General features: G+C 33.4%; 2 protein-coding genes across 2 annotated transcripts; both read right to left on the minus strand.

The window, feature by feature from the left end:
- Positions 1 to 2,479: 2,479 nt before the first annotated feature.
- LOC107015890 (F-box/kelch-repeat protein At3g23880) lies at positions 2,480 to 4,754 on the minus strand. Its single transcript, XM_015216323.2, has one exon. It carries the CDS (start codon positions 4,601 to 4,603, stop codon positions 3,494 to 3,496), a length of 1,110 nt encoding a protein of 369 aa, XP_015071809.1. The 5' UTR covers positions 4,604 to 4,754; the 3' UTR covers positions 2,480 to 3,493.
- A 6,885-nt stretch (positions 4,755 to 11,639) lies between these two features.
- Positions 11,640 to 15,625, minus strand: LOC107024257. Its single transcript, XM_015225199.2, has 3 exons — positions 15,368 to 15,625; positions 13,824 to 14,614; positions 11,640 to 13,036 (listed from the first exon to the last, which is right to left on the minus strand). Exons 1-3 carry the CDS (start codon positions 15,406 to 15,408, stop codon positions 11,838 to 11,840), a joined length of 2,031 nt encoding a protein of 676 aa, XP_015080685.2. The 5' UTR covers positions 15,409 to 15,625; the 3' UTR covers positions 11,640 to 11,837.
- Positions 15,626 to 19,317: the final 3,692 nt, after the last annotated feature.

Genomic DNA, 19,317 nt, shown 5'->3' on the forward strand with positions numbered 1-19,317 from the left:
ATTTAAGATCTCAAACGTCATGTAGTGATATATTTGTCTTTTTAATTAGTAAATGTTAAATAGCTCACATTCCAAATTTGTATTAATTTGTATTGAATTTATTTAGTAACAAACAAGTCTCTCTAAATAATTTGTAAGCTAATTTATTTAAATAAATTTACTAACGCAAATATAAATATAAAATCAAGAAAATAAACAAAATAATTAAAATGATTTGAGGGATATTTTTATCTTTACATAGACTTATTCCATGGCTATGGATTACTAATACCTCCAAATGGAAGGTATTAGTAATACATCCTATAATACCATGTAGAATGTATAACTAATCCATGGGCTCAAATTCTACCAAATATAGTATTAAATAATATCATACATAATACATGAATTATTTATTTTAATACGGCCTACCAAACGACCCCTTAGTTTGATATACATTCTTTAACTACACCTTTTTCACTAAAGTTGTGCTTTTGTTTTCATAAAGATGACATCTTTGAATCAGAATGCACATCTAAATATTTAGATGTGTTTCAAGATTTAGCTTTAAATCTAAATGCGCATTTGAATATTTAAAATGTTGTATTAAGATCTAAACATTAAATAGTTAAAATTATCTATTTTTCAACATTTTAATGTATAAAATTAGTCTATGTTTAAGGAATAATAAATATAAATACAAATAAAATACTAAATTGTAATCAAAATAAAAGGAAAGGCAAAGAAAATAAAAAATATTAAATAAAATCAATGGAAAAAAAAGAGGGATAAAACAATGTATGAAGGTAAAAAATGAAGAAAAAAAAGGTTTACATATTAGGTAAATGATTTTTAAAATATATATATATATATATATATATATATATATATCCACTTAGATTAAATATACGAGATAAAGAAAATAAGAAGATTCTTTTTAAAAGAAAATTAACAAATATTTAAAAAGAAAAACGTATCAAAAACATATACACAAAAAACCTCTAAATTTAGTTTGATAAATAATAAATGAATATTTGAAAGAATCCCAAAGAACGTCAAGAAACAATGTATGGAGTCAAGCTAACTGCATGGAGAGGGAACCTTTCCTAAAAAGCCTAATAATTAACTGCATTGGAAACGATGAATCATCTAGTACTCCCTCCTTTTTAAATTGAGGAAAGACTCAAAATAGTCCCATATCTTTGGATTAAGGCTTAAAGTCATCCTTGAGTTTTCATATAGAGTACAAATAGTCCTTCATGTTTTCAATATTGGTGCACTTTTAGTCCTCCCCCAAAATTTTGCCTATTTTTTAGCATTAATTTTGTCCAGAATTTTTATGTAAGGAATATACAATTGTCTTTTTATATATTTAGTAGAAATAATAACTCTATGTGAGAGAAGATAATAAGAAAATGAGGGTTTAGGGTTAAGGCAACCTTGAAAAAAAATTAAGTTATTTTTTACTTTTATGATACAATAAAACTAAATGAAGCATTTTCCATATATTTCTTCTTAAAAAACTTTATTTTCTCTATGTTGAATTATTAAGTAGAGTATTATTTACTCATGAAAATATGGTTAAACTAGTATTTTATCCAACCTACCCATATCAAATATGGACGGATTGAATCATGACAACTTTCACATATAACAAACATAAAATTCATATTTGTATGTTAAAGCAAATTTTGCATAATTGCATTCTATAGCAAACATGAATATGCATAATTCGCTATACATATACAAAGAAATCAATTGTATAATTCACTATACATATACAAAAGAAAGCAGTTGTATACAAATCAATTGTATAATTTGTGTATGTAAAAAACGAGAAAGAGAGAAAGACAAAAGAAAATTGGGCAGGGGAATATTTATATTATATAATTATAAGTGTATAGGACGAAGATATATGTATTTGCAGGTGTATATACTATTTTCTCTCGCTTTATATAAACAGAAACACAAGTTATACATTTCATTTCTATTTGTATAAGCGATAGACGCAAGGATGGCGAGCGACATATGGGAGAGTGGCGAGAGCAGAACAAAAATATATGTATATATACAATTTTTTCTCGCTTTATACAAAACACAAACACATTTTATACATTTGTTTTGTATAAAGTGAGAGGGAGCGAACGAGATAGGGAGAGTGGCGAGCGAGAGTTTAAGAGAGAGATGTAACTGACAAACAGTTTGCTACAGGGCACAATTAAATCAAAGTGTAGTTATAGCATTTAATTTGATTTATTAATTTACCATTATATACAATTTTCCCTTGAATTATTACCCATTTTCAACCCGCCCAAATTTAACCCAACCCGCCCACTTGTCACCACTAGTGTTCACTCAATTGGACAAATGTTTGTTTCTACATATTTATCGTGCATTCTTGCCTATTTCTTATCATAGATAAACACCAGTATTCCATATTTAAGTAGAGGAACACACTGATTTATTTGCTTGTTGTACACCTTTCCTTTTGATGCATCTGTAAATTCAAGGATTATACAAAAATATAGAAAACTTTATTTGAAACTTTATCAAGCTGAAGCAACCAAGAATTAAACAAACAAACAACAAAAGCAAAGAATCTAAGATCTTTAAAAAAAAAAAAAAAAGAGCTAATGCACTATGGTTGAGAGTCTCCTCTGATTTCATGCCGAGAGTGCAGCTTTTCGCCTCCCATATATATTGTCAACTTAAAACAGTACCCCCTTCTTAGTTCTTAGAGCTTTTACTCATCAGCAGAATGTAATGTAACTCACTTCGTAACAGATCGACTATGATGGTGCTTAGAACGGATAAAAGATTGATTCCGGGTAGCATTACTGTATAAACTCATCCCTGTCTGATTTTGTCAGCTTGAGTTAATAGGCAAAATGATATGGAACTCCAACTCTCAATCTTGTGTTGCCCTGCAGAAGGTAGTATTCAAAAACCAGTAGTTCCTTTCCCACAATAACATGTTGGCACTGTGCTTTGTCTTTTTTGATGACAAAGGAACCCCCAGTCGTACCCTTTGGGTGCACACAGGAGAGGTAAACTACACTAGACAAGCCCCGTGCAACCGAAAAACCATGCAGGGGGTTGCAAACTTGTGACCACCTATTTGAAATATCCCTTGCTCAACCAACTCGTCCACCCTGGGGGTATGTTGCAAACTGCGGTTGCACTACATTCGAACCATTGAGTCAGAGAAAGTGGAGGATAAATAAACTTTGGAGGAACTTCTAAGATGACTTTAAGATTCAAAAAAGCCAATTTTGTTCGTGTCACCTACTTTTGTAAAGAATGAAATTTTGAAAGAACCAATTCCAGCCATAAGTATCATACAAAGGACTTTATTCCCTTTGATGATACAATTGTCTGCCTAAGAGCCAAAATTTCGCTCTTACTTCTTTTTGCCAAAATCTGGAATCATCGAGTAAGATTTATCATTATGCACAAGACCACAAAAGAAACAATAGCACAAATATTCATCAGTCATTCATCGATCCATAGCTTTTCAACCTTCCTCTACAAAATGTGGCGAAACAAGACTTCTCGTGTACAAACTAAATTGAATTTCATAACCACGATGGATCTGAACGTGAGGATGCTTAAAAGTGTTGTCTGTTGAATTATATATCAATAAACTTGAACCATCTTGCAGCAAAATTTCATCATTATGGGAGATGAAAACTGGAAAAGGCGAGTGCACAATAGCTCTAAAATAAGGGATTGAAGCCACCTTAGTCCACGACTCCACAAGTCCATATGCCTTCATTACCCACACATCCATCCGAACCTTATAATAGTCACAAAATACACATAGATTACCACCTAAAATCCCTAATTCCCAATCAAAATTACCATAAACAAGATCAGGCAATGCTACATTTTCATACGTCTCATCGACCAGATTTAATGAAAAAACAAACCATGAGTCGTTCTTATCACTAACACGGGTAGCGATCCAATGAAGTCTTCCATTCACAAATTTAGCAGGATCGTTGCAAAATATAACACCGGGGTACTCTTGAATCATTTTCCAAGAATTAGTTCTTAGACTATAAACCCTAAACTCATTCTGAAACCCATACTCACTATGTGAACTACCCACAACTTGTACAACTTTGTAATCATCTTGACACTCATTATAACCAATACCATAAGCCAGATACGAACTACAATCCACGTTACTTCCTAAAATTGGAAGTTTCTTCGACTTTCTTATAGACGGATTCCATAGAAATAAATCGCGAACACCACTAGAAAAACAGAGCAACCCATCACAAGAACCCACAAAGTTATAATCAACAAGTGGGTCTTTATAAGGAAAATTAAGGTCATCAGGTACATGGGGAGATTCTTGATACATAATTGCATTAAGAGAGCAAGTGTAAAATTTTAGGCTATACTCATAATAAGAGGTACTAAGAAGAAGCATGGCAAAGTCTTGTTTGTTGGTTGAAAATTTTAGATGGGTTTTGATGAATTGACGAGTTGAGATTAGAGAAAGCCAAGATTTAGAAACGGACCTCATTCTCAACAAGGATTTGACGGGTAGCCTTACCAGTATTTCAGATATAATTTCTGGAGGAAGAAGTGACACTAATTCTGATTCATGCGCCATTGATGTTGTTGCCCGGTAAGAAAGAGAGGTTTTAGCTGAGCCTGAGCTTTAACCCTTTCAATGAAGTGAGACAGGGTTTTAGGTTTTCAATTTTTAGTAAAGATACCATATTAGGTGATCTGTTTTAATTTCATGGATTACTGGTACGAAGTGAAACATATACTATAATTTATTCTTTTCTTCAGCTAAAATTATTGACAATAGCTAAAAATTTGCAATGGCTACACAAATAAAGGTGAAATTGTTTTTCTGTATGTATGTTATTGAACTTCAGTTCTTCGGTGCATCGAAATATTAGGATTTTAAAATTGAGAATCAAATCAAAAATTCAAAGTTGAAGAAAACAATTATTGAAAAATCTTTGGTAAAAATTATATTTTCTCCAATTGAGTAAAGTCCAAATAAAGCAGATAGAACTGTCAAAAAAGGTCGGTTCAGCCCAGTCCCACCCGGCTCAAGAAATAAAGCAAATAGAGCTATCAAAAAGGGGTCAGGCTGGCCCAGCCTATTCCTACCCGGCTTAAGCCTCGAGCTCCAAGGAATTTAAAGGGCTAGGGCGGGTCGACCCTTCATTTTGGAAAACCTTGAAAATTCTCAACTTAGTCCAACCCTAGAAGGGCCGAGGGTTGGGCCGGGCAAACCCTTCTTTTTTAAGTTTTTTTTTCTTTTCAAACTAATAATTCGATAACATCAAGAAAATGAAATGATTTTCAAATCAAATATGACAAAGGTATTGTTTCAATAACAGTCGCAAAAAATCTAGTATAATTAGCATGTATCTCAAATAACAGATACGCGAGCGCGATAAAAGAGTGACAAACAAAATGTGAGTGAAGTGAGGGTGCGAGATTTGCCTATGTATCCTAAATACATGCAAATTTACTTGGATAGGGTGTATCTAAAACAAGCTAACTTAATTTTGAGTCCATATATTTCGAGATACTTGTATCTGGACGAACCAAAATCTAATAAAATTCATAATATTTCAACATAGTATGTATTTAATTAAATAATTTGATTATATATTAGTGAGACAATTGTAAGTTGCCATTATATAAAAAGTTTGGCCCACGGATTGACCTTGGCCCGACCCCAATCAAGTCTGAAGGGACAATGGCTTATATGTTCTGGCTTATAAGCCTTAATTTTAAATTGGAAAAATTATATATAATGACAAACTAATAAATCAAATTAAATGTTAAAACCACACTTTGATTTAATTGTGCTCTGTAGCAAACTGTTTGTCAGTCGCCTCTCTCTCTCAAACTCTCGCTCGTCAATCTCCCTCTCTCGCTCGCCAATCTCCCTCTCTCGCTCGCTCCCTTTCACTTTTATACAAACACAAATGTATAAAATGTGTTTGTGTTTGTATAAACGAGAAAAAATTGTATATATACATATATTTTCGTTCCCCTCTCTCATCGATCTTGCTCGCTACTCTCCCCGATCTCACTCGCCATCCTCGCTCCTTTCGCTTATACAAACAAAAACGAAATGTATAAGTTGTGTTTCTGTTTGTATAAAACGATCAAAAATTGTATATACAAATGCAAATACATATATCTTCGTCCTATACACTTATAATTATACAATATAAATATTCCCCATCCCAACTTTTTTTTGTCTTTCTCTCTTTCTCGTTTTATACATACACAAATTAGACAATTGATTTGTATACAATTGCTTTCTTTTGTATATGTATAGCGAATTATACAATTGGTCTCTTTGTATATGTATAGCGAATTATACAACTGTTTTTTTTTGTATACGTATAGCGAAATATACATATTTATGTTTGATATGGAGCGTAATATGCAAACTTTGTTATAGCATACAAATATGATTTTATGTTTGTTATATGTGAAAGTTGCTTATTTTAAATTGTCTTGAAAAAATTATCTCAATCTACCCTAATAACGGGTTGGGTTCGGCCGGTCCCTTGGGCTAAGCCCGTGTTGACGGCTCTAAAAGAAAGAGTAATTTTTAGGAAAACTTACATAAATATACTAAAATAAAAAAATATTTACCATTTATAGCAATAATATCTTTTTTTCACTTGATCACTTTTAATTCATTTATAATGCATATTACAAAGAACAATTTATTATTCATATATAATACAAGTTTTAATGATGGATAATACATTTATCACACATTTTAATACACTTATAAACAATGTGTCAAATTTTTACCAAACAAACATAATATATTTCAAAAAACAATTATAATTCATATATATTGTATACATAATTCACTTTTAATTCATATTGCAGATTTAACATAGTATTGTTATAAATGGTAATAAATAAAACGTATTACTAAGATCAGTAATTATTTATTAAAATGTACTAATTTATGTAATTTTTCCTAATTTTTGCATCAGCAATCAAAAGAGTTCAAATTGCTTATAGAAGCCAGCTAGCTCTAATCCATTATCAAGCATAGAAGAGCAAGAACAAACTTCTCTTCATACAATTTTCTGTCAAGAAGTCTAGTTTCAACAACATAATCAGTGAAATTCCACACGAGGGGTCAGGGAGTGAAAAGTGTACGCAAACTTTACCTACCTCATGGAGATAGAGGGGAGATGGTTCCGAAAGGCTCAGACAACACATATCAAAAGTAGATACATGAAGATATCGCAAATAATAAGAGTCAAGAAGCCTGGTTCAAAAGTCTACTAAGGGCCCGTTTGGATGGGCTTAATAAAAGCAGCTTTAAAAAAATACTTTTGAAAGTGCTGAAATTTATTTTTAAAATAAGCACTTATGCGTTTGGATAAAAGTGTTGAAGTTAAAAAAAAAATTGTTGATGTGTTTGGCAAATAAGTGCTGATAAACAGCTTTTTAAATCAAAATGTCTGAAATACCCTTAAAAGCTGTTAACATAATAAAAGTTAATTTATATTTTACAGCCATAAATAATTATATTTTGTTATCATTCACATATTTCTTTCTCATCACAAATTATTTATAAGAGGAATATAAACTTATTATAGATTTTAAAGATATATAATTTGAATAGATCAAAGAACGATTTAAGATTTTATTTTAGTTTCATCCATAGATAATAATAATAGCCTATCATTCACATAATTCTTTATTATCACAAATTATTTATAAGAGGAATATAAATTTTTATTTAAGTTATATGTGCAACTTATTTTACATTTTAATAATATATAATTTGAATAGATCACTTGAAAGATTTAAGATTTATTTTATTTTCATTCATTAGTAATAGTAATTGTCTATCATCCACACGTGAAAAGGGAAAAATAGAAGAAAGAGATGTTAGGGTTATGTGGGTAATTTGGAGATTGTATAAAAATATTAAGGGCAAAAAGGTAAAAATGTGGTCAACTTAAAACAGCTTATAAGCTGGAAAAAAAAAAGCACCCCTACCCCAGCTTTTAACTTTTGGCTTAACATAAGTTTTTTTTAACTTAAAATAAGTTTTTTTGAGGATTGTCAAACAGCTAAATAAGTCAAAAACCAGCTTTTAAGTCAGTTTGACCAGCTTTTAAGCTTAGCCAAACAGGCTCTAAAAGGTCCGGCTAAAATCAGTTGCAGATAAAGGTAAATAAGAACTAGCCAGAAACAAAAATAAGTTTTACACTCTTTTCTTCTTCTCAGCATTCAGTATATCTTATCATTCATTTGAGTTCACTGTGCTTGCTGAACTGGTTATGTGACTCTTCAATTTCACCCAGAATGCCAATTGAAGTGAATGAATAAGTGCATTCAGTTTGCACTAGAATAATCTACTTCACCAATATAATTCAAACGAAACTGTCTCCTTTTCTTTAAGGGTCCTCATTGCCAGCTCTTTGCTTTTGAGTTCCACATACTGATGTTCCTAGTCATATTTATAGGCTTTTACTTCTTCTAATGGATTATTGAAACACTTGCTTCCAGAATGCCTCGAATTTTTCATATACATTAAACGATCCATGAAACAAGATACTGTTTCAATATTTGATTTTAAGGTGAGTCTCTTAGGATGACAACTCCATAGCAAAGCAATCCACAAGTGTTGGGTATTTCCCGCTGGACAACTCTATATATACAGTTAAATCCTTCACTTTGGGGGTTGCAACTGTATGCTGCAGTACCAATCGTTCATATTGATCTCATTGCATTCCCAAAATCTAAAGGGAAACTCGAGACCAAGAGCTCGACTTTGATAGCATTTCCCTCAACTCACCAAACCATGCAGCATTCAGATTTTTCAACCTATCAAGACTTATTCGTGAATTTTTCAATTGGTGAGACTCTTTTGCAAGTTTAAGCTGAGGAATCAGATCTCCGTCATACTCGAGTGATACCAAATTCGGAGCACCAATATCCCGTAATCCATTACAATTGTCAATAGTCAAGAGCTTTAGGGACTGACTCCCACAAATTTTGAACCTTTCCAACTTTGTAGAAAGGTTAGCTAGTATCTAACTCTCAAGGAAATGAGATGTAGAAATAAGGTGTTGGAGAAATTCTTCAGATATCCACAAATCTGTTAGCTATAAAAATTTTAGATTTCGAAATTCAACAATATTCAATACAGGGGATTTTTTCCAAGAACACCCAAAATAAAACAAGTATTGTAGAGTTGGTGCTTCGATTTTATTACTCTGGTTCTCGTTGCAACTAATAGAGACTGACTTGATATTTGGAAGATTCTGCAGCTCAACATTTGTCAATGAATGACAATGCTCAATGATGAAATCATCAATCAAAGGACAGCGGTTGAGCAGAGCTCGAAGCATGTTGTCGTCTAATTGAACCTGAGTTAGAGAAAGCTTTCTCAAAGAACGAGAGCTTGCAAGTTGAGTAGTAGTAAGAGTAGATAATGAATGAACCATGAGATTACATCCCAAGAGAACCAATTGTGTTAAAGAATTTGTTGTCAAGAATGTGAAAATAGGGAAGGGGTATGAGGGTTCATAAACCTCACTTAAATCTTTTACACCATTCTGAAGAGGAACGCGGAGCCACTTATCTATATGAGGGAAAACAATACGACGATGAAACACTGGAATTGAAATAGAAAGTTGAAACTTCTCAATAGAGGTTTTTGTATGGGAATATCTCTTCATGACTTGATCCACTATTTTATCATGGCCTAGACCATAAGGGAAGGCGAATTCCAAGTTGGGATGAGCTAACCAAGCGTGTAGCCATGTTTTCGAGACAAGGCTCAACTTGGAAGCTTCTTGAAAATTAAGATAAGAGAGTATTTTGTGAATGACGCACACAGACAATGCAATCTGATACAGATTCTATGGAATTCTATTCTATTTATAGAATGCAAATATTGTAATCCTGTCTTAGCTAGAATTGGAAATAAGAAAAAACTAAGTTGAATCCTTTCCTAGCTAGAATTGGTTACGTTTTTTTTTCTTTTTTGTTATTTTAGTTAATCGTTTAAGTTCTTAAAGTATTTTAATTGTAGGATACCAAAAATTGAGAACCAAATCAAAAAATCAAAGTTGAAGAAAACAAGTACTGTAAAATGTTTGATGAATACTAGATTTTCTCAGCAATCAATAGAGTTTAAATTGCTTAGACCATCCCCAACTCACCTTTATTTTATTCTCCGTTCTCTATATTTGGATAGTAAAATAGAGAAGGTCCTCTTCAACTCCTCTCCATATTATTCTGTATACCCCATTGACTATTCACACTCTCTATTTCACTTTTTCAATATTTTATTATTATTTTCATTACTTTTCTAACATATTATTTTGTAAATAATTCCATTAATTAAATATTTAATATTCATGATTCTTTTTAAATGTAATATACTATTTTTAAAAATATATTATCTAATATATACTACTTTAATTTCAATTAATATATTTTAAATAATTTTCACCTTTATTTTATTATTAATTTTCCTTATAAAGAATACACAAAATTAAAATGGTAAGATGAAAAAATTAATTTGAATACAAATAACAATACAAACATAACATAATAATTTTAATACAAGATAAAAATACAATATATAACATAATAATTAATTCGCAATGAAACAAGAATCATGTCGGAAAGATGTGGAACGTGCATTCGGAGTTTTGCAATTATTGCAAGACCGTCACGTTTTTGGAGAAAGGAAGTGCTACATTATATAATGACTACATGTATTATACTACACAACATGATAATTGAGGGCGTAATCTTAATGCACCAATTTAAGATGTCGTAGAGGCTCCAACTGCAATGACAGAAATGTTGGTAGATGAAAATCTCCGATTTGAACAATTTTTAGCTAGACATAATAAAATTAAGGACAAAAATGCTCACAACATAATAATTTCAAAAATTGAGTGTCTATGTAATGTTTATGTATTCGTATTTTACGTTTATTTGAATTTGTTCATTAATTTATATATTATATAATATTTTCGTTTTATGATATTTAAAAATTTAGAATAAAATATAATTTATATTGAGTAAAAAAATTGAATAAATAAATATTTTTATCACATGAGAATCATATAAATTAATCATTAGAAAAAAGAAATAAATGATTTATATGAAATAAGAAAATAAGAATGAAATAGAAATAATAATACAATATTAAGGAGAGAGAAAAATATTTTTTTAAAAAAAGTAAAATAGAGAATTGAGTTGGAGTTGGTTGCCTAAAAAAATAGGGAACTCTATATTTGGAGAGTAAAATAGAGTGTAGGGTTGGAGATGCCCTTATAGAAGCCACAACTAGCTCTAACCCATTTTCAAGCATAGAAGAGCAAAAACACTTCTCTTCACACAATTTTCTGTCAAGAAGAAGCCTAGTTTCAACTAGTGAAATCATAGGTGGGGTCGGGAGTGTAGAGTGTACGCAGACTTTATCCTACATCATGAAAGTAGAGGAGATGTTTCCAAAAGGCTTAGACAACACATACCAAAGTAGATTTATAAGGAGAGAACATAAGTAATGAAGATATCGCAAATAATAGGGGGTCAAGAAGCCTGGTTCAAGAATCTGAAATCAGCATAAACTACTAAAAGGTCTGGGGAAAATCACTTACAGATTAAGGTAAAAAAACTAGCCATAAACATAGTATATATAATGCTTTATATAATAACGTCTGGGGAAAATCACTTACAGATAAAGGTAAATAAGAACTAGCCATAAACATAGTATATATAATGCTTTATATAATAAGTTTTCTTTTCTTCTTCTCCGCATTCATCCTTCCCATCAGCATACATACAATATATCTTATCATTCATTTAAGTTCACTCTGGTTGCTGAACTGGTTCTGTGACTCATCAATTCCACCCAAAATTTCATTGCACTTTTGGAAAAGGTCAGCCAGTTGAAGTGACAAATCTGAAGTGCTAATGGCACTGAGATTTTGTTGATAATGACTCTTCCATCCCTCATCTATGGAATATTTCGAATTAATAGACACAACAGTCTCATCCAGACAACCAACTTTGTGTTTATACTGAATGCTAGAAGAAACAGGACTTGAAGGACACAAGATATCAGAAAGGACCAGTGGACAGCTTTCAGAATCAATATTGACTTTTACATCAACCTCTGGATAGTCACAAACTCTGGATTTAGTATCTTTGATACCTTTGAGAAATGCCTTTTCTTCTACATCAGACCTCCACTTTGGAGTTTCCTTGGGTAATGGCTTCATCTCAGTATCGAACTGCAAAGGCAACTCTTGGAATGACATATGAGGTGGTTCACTTTTAAACGATTGAATGTCATCAAAACATTCTCCCATTAACTTTTCTGAACCATCAAAGTCTACTAAGTGGTAGTTCACATCAGAGTTGAACAAGGTTCTACTTTGGACTGCATAGTCATATGCAGCCTGAGCATTACACTTGTTCAAAAATACAATCTGACATGTTGCTGAACCCCACGAAATACGGAGTGCTGATTCATCGAATGGCCCAAAAAATCCAAACTTGGCTTTTAATTCTGAAGCAGTTGGAAGCATAGTTTGAGGAGAGAACTTTATTACCAGCATTGTTGGTTCAGCTTTCCATTCAAGCTCCTCAGTGAACTTCTTTTCAGACTCCACTGACAATGTTGATTGGATATGCAAGGACTTGAAGCCCCTCAACTCTTCTTCGTCTTGGCAATTCAAGAGTGTCAGCTTTTTGTTAGTCTTCTCATGTTCATCTGGACAATGACTCTCTTTGTAAAAAGTTAATGGGGATTGCTTTAAATGCTTGAATGCATCAGTAACATTTCCTAGTTCTGCTCCATAGTCATTAAGCTCGTTATGTTTCTCAGTTTCTTCACCTGATTTTGCTACTAGATGGTCAAAGAGTGCATCCGTTTGGAACTTGCCTTTACGATCCTGGTCATCTGGTGGAGACTCTTCCCTCCTCTTCCTTTTAGTTTCTCTTTTACATGACTTCTTGGAGCAATCCCCTTGATATTCAAACGATTTGTCCCCATCTTTTGATACAAATGTATTAAAAGGAAAGGTACAACAAACAAATAAATCAGTGTTTTCTCTATTTAAAAATGAAATACTAGTGTTTATCTAGGATAAGAAATAGGCAATAGAATGCATGATAAATCTGTAGAAACAAACATTTGTCCAATTGAGAAAGCACTTAGGAGGAGACAACCAAAAGAAACTGACCATGAGAATAAAATTTGGACGATGCACTAATGGAAAAGCTGAGAGCACAAACAGGTATGGCGTATGCACACTATTTTACCTTGTGAAGTATTGTATTCAAGACACCTAAGGGCTAGGAAAGACATGTTAATCCACAATTAGATTATTATTCGTGACAGAATGGCTGCAACATTTGTTGGTTTATGGCTAGATATTGGTCTTACTTTTAAATGACTGGCAGAACAAGCACATCAAAGTTTATAGCTCGCCATCATACGTAGGTCGACTCCTTTTAACATCCACTTTATGCTTCAAAAAAGTTCTAAGTGTAAGGACGGTAAAATGCAATCGCTGTTATACATAGGTCTCCTCCTTTTAACATTCACATTATACTTTAGAATAATTCTGTTTGTAAGGACAACAAAGTGCAACGCCCACCCAAGCTTGATTAAATCTATACAACTATATACTCTAGATGCAGCCTGTAGGTGACCTACTTAGTCATCTGAATCTTCTCAGGTGATGCAACTAAAAAGAGGATTTGTTCCTGGCATAAACAAAAAAAAAGCACAGAACTACAATGGTCTAGAAGACAAATCATGCATTATGAAATATTACCTGTACATTGATTCCCCTCTTTTTTCGAAAATTCTACAGGATCCACTGAGCTTGAGGCTTTCACTCCAAATGTTTGAACATAGGTGTCAACACCTTTTTCAAATTCATCAAATGCCTGATCATAAGTGTAATCATTCTCTTCAAAAATCGCTTTTCTGTAAGAAGTAACCTTTGCAATGTTAATTATCCCATGAACATTATTTGGCAAAGATCTTGGAGACATGGCCAACTTCTTTACAAATGAAAACATCCCATGTGGATGAAAACCATCTCTACATTTTTTAATTTGCTTTGATGAATAAATGGTCCCAGGTGTATACCCGCTCAAATCAACTTTATAAAGTCCTTCATTTCTTGTAGGCTGAAAATTACCCAGGCAAGAGCAAGTCAAGCCAAGTACGGCTCTCTTTTTCAGCTCATCAATAGCTTCTTCAACAGCCACAAAGAAAGTTTGAATTTTTGAATTGTTTGACTTCTCCTCAAAATGAGGTTCAAAAGGGATAATTTGATTATGATCAAGCCATGCGTAACTATAATCACCATAAAAGGCAACGAGAACTGAACCATCTCTCTTGGCATCGCATACTGGAGAAGGTATTAGACTCTCGTCGTATATTTGTCCTGGCCACCAGGGATGAGACATTACCTTTCCCCAAACAAGGTCTCCAATGACAAATATATCATTTGATTCTTCTTTTCTCAAGGAAGTTAACCCAAACTTTACCAGACTGTACATATCCATAGCGCCAGGTCTTATTCCTTTTGAGTTGTCACTTTCCATTTTCAGTGAACTACAGAGAAACAAGAATTAGAACTTTCTAATATGATAACTTACGATTTTTATTCAAATAACACATATGGAGTGGTTTAGAGAACAAGAAAATCAAAACCCTTTAAACAAGTGACAAAATCCCCCAAACAAACATTAGGAGTAGTTTCTTACAAAATTATGAAAAACAAACCTTACTTGCATTCAAGTCTAAACAAAAATATCCCTGAATACACAACACCCATACACACATTTTGTAACTTCACCAAAATGCAAGACTAAGATATACCCATACAAGAAAGCTACAGAATCACATCACAGAACTATGTAAACCAAACCTCAAGGCCCAATTTAGTAGCACTTCCACTATCATTTTTTTTCTGACAATAGAACAGCAAAAAACATCACATTTACAAGCAAGAAAAACCCTTAATCCCAATTCTAGAGCACTTCCAGTATAATGTAGTTTTTCTTCCTCAGACATCAATGATTAAAAAAAATAAGAGTAAAATGCTAAATAACCGAAAAAGAAGAGATTTTCTAATTAGTGTCTATAAGCCATTTGCAGAACACTGAGACAATGAAACATCAAAGCAAGAGGTGGGACAAAAACAGAAGAAAAAGACCCCCCAACAAGCTTAGATAGCTTAATAGAAGCAAAATTTTGCAATCGTAGAAGCAACCATCAAAATAATTTCTCAAATAATTCATGCTATAATGTAAACAAGATGGGAAACCACCACCACAAAAAAAAAAAAAAAAAAGGCTCACACACCTTTTAATCTGCAAGCATTCAACACTCTTCTTGTTTCTCATTGTTAAAAAATAGCTAATTTTTCATACAGATGCATATGCATGTACATTTATGTGTATATATGAAAAGGGGGAGAGAGAGTCTGGAGAGAGAGAGAGGGGATATGAATAGGTGAATCAAATATGGCACGACCAGCAATGTTATTTGCACTATGCTCAAGTATACGTACTACTATAGCATTCCCAGTCTTAACTTGCTGCTACTACTCACACTCACCGTGGCACCATCTTATTTATTCTCATATTTCTAAACCTTTACTTTGTTTTTTCACTTAAGTTTATACAAGACATATATATATATATATATATATATATATATATATAATACTATAAATTAGAGTTATATTTTTCAACATTGAAGTTAGTTTTTGAAAAAGAAAAAGCAATTTCTAGATAGTTTTAGGACTTTATTTAAGCAAAACCTTTCCAAAATAATATTCAAGAAAAAGTGAAAAATATTAATGGCTAAACGGGAACTTGATGGGAATAAATCCGTAACAGAAATAATATTTGCGGTAATAAAGGCACTAAATGCGGAACACAACAATACGGTTAATCAAAAACGAGAACAAAAGAGAAATAATGACACCAAGATTTTACGTGGAAACCCTCAAAAATAAGGGAAAAACCATGACCCGAGAGGAGCAACGAATATCACTATAGTAAGGATTTTACACTTGTATGTCTGAGTAAAACTCCAAAGACCTCTACACATTCAAAAGAAATAACACTCTTTTGAATTTTCCACCTTACTACAATACCGCTCACACTCTCTATTTTTTCCTCACAGATTATTTTCCTCTGTGATGCCTCACTCTTCTTTCTCTCCTTTGTAATTCTTTTTGGTGCATATAGAATGAAGAATTGTCCTCCCTTTTATAGAGAACAAATACACTACCCTCCAAATGTGCTATAGAAGAAAACCAATTTTTTCTTCTTCATAGCTTACCTACTCTGCCAAACTTTGAAATTGGCAGAAAACAATTTTTTCTTCTTCATACCTTACCAACTCTACCAAACTTTGAAATTGGCACAAAGTTATTCAAAGTTTGGTACATGGGGATGGATCCCACAATCTCCCCCCTCCAGACCCATTCACCTGAAGGAGGTAGCTCTAGGTTTCTAGCTTGAGTGCATGTCGACAAGTTCTTTGCATAGCTCAAACTTGTCTTTTGATACCACCTTGGTCAGCATATCTGAAGGGTTTTCAGTAGTAGGGATCTTCATGACTTGCATAGATCCGTCCTCTATCTTTTCATGAATCCAGTGATATCTCACGTCGATATGCTTCGTCCTTGCATGATACATGGTGTTCTTGCTCAAGTCTATTGCATTCTGACTATCACAATAGACGACATACTCCTTCTGATGCAATCCAAGTTCTTGAAGAAATCGTTTCAGCCATACCATCTCTTTGCCAACTTCAGTAGCTGCAATATATTCTGCCTCAATTGTAGAGAGTGCGACACACTTCTGCAACTTTGACTGCCATGATATAGCTCCCCCTGAAAATGTAAACAAATATCTAGTAGTGGATTTTCTATTATCGAGATCACCTGCCATATCAGCATCAGTATAGCCCTTCAAGACTGGATCAGATCCTTTAAAACACAAGCAATCTCTTGTGGTACCTCTTAGATATCTGAGTGTCCACTTAACTGCCTCCCAGTGTTCTTTTCCAGGATTTTCAAGGAATCTGCTAACAACACCAACTGCATGAGCAATATCAGGTCTTGTACACACCATCGCATACATCAAACTCCCCACTGCTGAAGAATAAGGAACTTTAGCCATTCCCTTTTTCTCCTCTTTTGTTGTAGGACACATTTGTTTGCTCAACTTCAGATGACTCGCAAGAGGCGTGCTAACAGGTTTAGCACTTTTCATGTTGAAGCATTCTAGTACACGTTCAATGTACTTCTCTTGAGATAGCCACAACTTTCTTTTTGTTCACTCTCGAACAATCTTCATTCCTAGAATTTGTTGTGTTGGGCCCAAGTCTTTCATGTCAAATGACTTGGACAAATCTTTCTTCAACTTTGCAATCAGCTCTTTGTCTTGTCCTACAATTAACATGTCATCCACATATAACAATAAAATAATAAAATTGTTGTCAGAAAATCTTTTGAAGTATACACATGGATCAGAATTGGTCTTTGTGTACTTTTGACTTTTCATGAAAGAGTCAAACTTTTTGTACCATTGCCTTGGGGCCTGTTTCAACCCATAAAGACTCTTATTCAATTTGCACACCATGTATTTCTTTCCAGATACTTCAAATCCCTCTGGTTGCTCCATATAAATCTCTTCTTCCAAATCTCCGTGAAGAAATGTAGTTTTCACGTCCAATTGCTCCACTTCAAGATCTAGACTAGCTGCTATGCTCAAAATAGTTCGAATAGAAGTCATTTTGACAACAGGTGAAAAAATTTCATCAAAATCAATACCTTTCTTTTGTTCGAAGCCTTTTACAACCAATCGAGCTTTGTACCTCACCAACTTGCCATTTCCATCTTTCTTGAGTTTAAATACCCACTTTCACTTAAGTGGTCTTTTTCCTTTTGGAAGTTCAACTAGCTGGTATGTGCCATTTTTCTGTAGAGATCTCATCTCTTCGTGCATGGCTTTCATTCATTGGCTCTTTTCTGGATGAGACAACACCTCCTTAAGACTTTCTGGCTCACCTTCATCATTGATAAGGACATACTCTGAGGAAGGGTATTTGGTTGATTTCACCCTTTGTCTTTCTGATCTCCTCAGAGGTTGAGATTGTTCTTCTTCTGGGTACTCCATTTGCTCGGTATTATCACCAAGTTTCTCCCTCTGCTCAACAATCTCATCAGGTTGCTCTTCATGCTCAGCAACTTCATCAATCATACTTTCTGCACTTATGGGATGGTTAGAATAAGAAGGAATGGTAACAAGATTAGGGACTATACCATTCTTTTTCTTGGCCTTCTTGGATAGATCATCAGCAGTTCCAACTTCACTTTCTCGAAAGATTACATCTCTACTTCTGATAACCTTCTTCTTTACAAGATCCATAGTCTGTACCCGAACTCTTCATCTCCATATCCGATGAATATGCAAGGAACTGATTTATCATCTAGCTTAGTTCTTTGCTCCTTCGGTACATGTGCAAAAGCTTTCCAACCGAACACCTTTAGGTGTGAGTAAGACATCTCTTTGTTGGTCCAAACTCTCTCCGGAATGTCAAACTCCAACGGAACTGATGGACTGCGATTGATAAGATAACACTCTGTCCGAACTGCTTCACCCCAGAATGTCTTGGGTAATTTAGCCATTCTGATCATGCTTCTCACCTTCTCAACAATGGTGCGATTCATTCTCTCAGCTACACCATTGTGTTGTGGGGTTCCAGGAACTGTCTTTTCATGTCTGATTCCATGGTTTGAACAGTACTCTTCAAATTCTCTTGAAGTGTACTGACCTCCATTGTCAGTTCGGAGACGTTTTAGCTTTCGACCTGTCTCTCTTCCTATCAAAAGCGTGAAACTTTTGAAATACTTGAAACACCTGATCTTTGGTTCTCAAGATATAAACCCACAGTTTTCGAGAAGCGTCATCAATAAAGGTAACAAAGTATTTATTACCACCTATCGATTCTATCTCCATTGGACCACAAACATCAAAATATACCAAATCAAGTATATTCGACTTTCTTTCGGATGATGTCTTAAATGAGACTCTATGTTAATTACCAAATAAGTAGTAGTTACACGATTTTATTGTTGTACCTTTGGCAAAAGAGATGAGTGACTTTTTGGAAAGAATTTGCAATCTTTTCTCGCTCATATGACCCATTCTTTTATGCCATAAATCTGCAGAATTTTCTTCGTGAGCCGCATTTAATTCACCTTGGCATATTTCTGCATTTGTCCTGTATAACGT

Source organism: Solanum pennellii, chromosome 1 (genome assembly GCF_001406875.1).
Source record: "Solanum pennellii chromosome 1, SPENNV200".
Classification (NCBI taxonomy): Eukaryota; Viridiplantae; Streptophyta; class Magnoliopsida; order Solanales; family Solanaceae; genus Solanum; species Solanum pennellii.

Coding starts and splice junctions, on each gene's coding strand:
- LOC107024257 (XM_015225199.2), bottom strand. CDS start 15,408: ATGAGAAACAAGAAGAGTGTTGAATGCTTGCAGATTAAAAG. Junction 14,615..15,367: donor GAATGCTTGCAGATTAAAAG/GTGTGTGAGCCT, acceptor GTTTCTCTGTAG/TTCACTGAAAATGGAAAGTG. Junction 13,037..13,823: donor AGAGGGGAATCAATGTACAG/GTAATATTTCAT, acceptor TTGTATCAAAAG/ATGGGGACAAATCGTTTGAA.
- LOC107015890 (XM_015216323.2), bottom strand. CDS start 4,603: ATGGCGCATGAATCAGAATTAGTGTCACTTCTTCCTCCAGAAATTATA.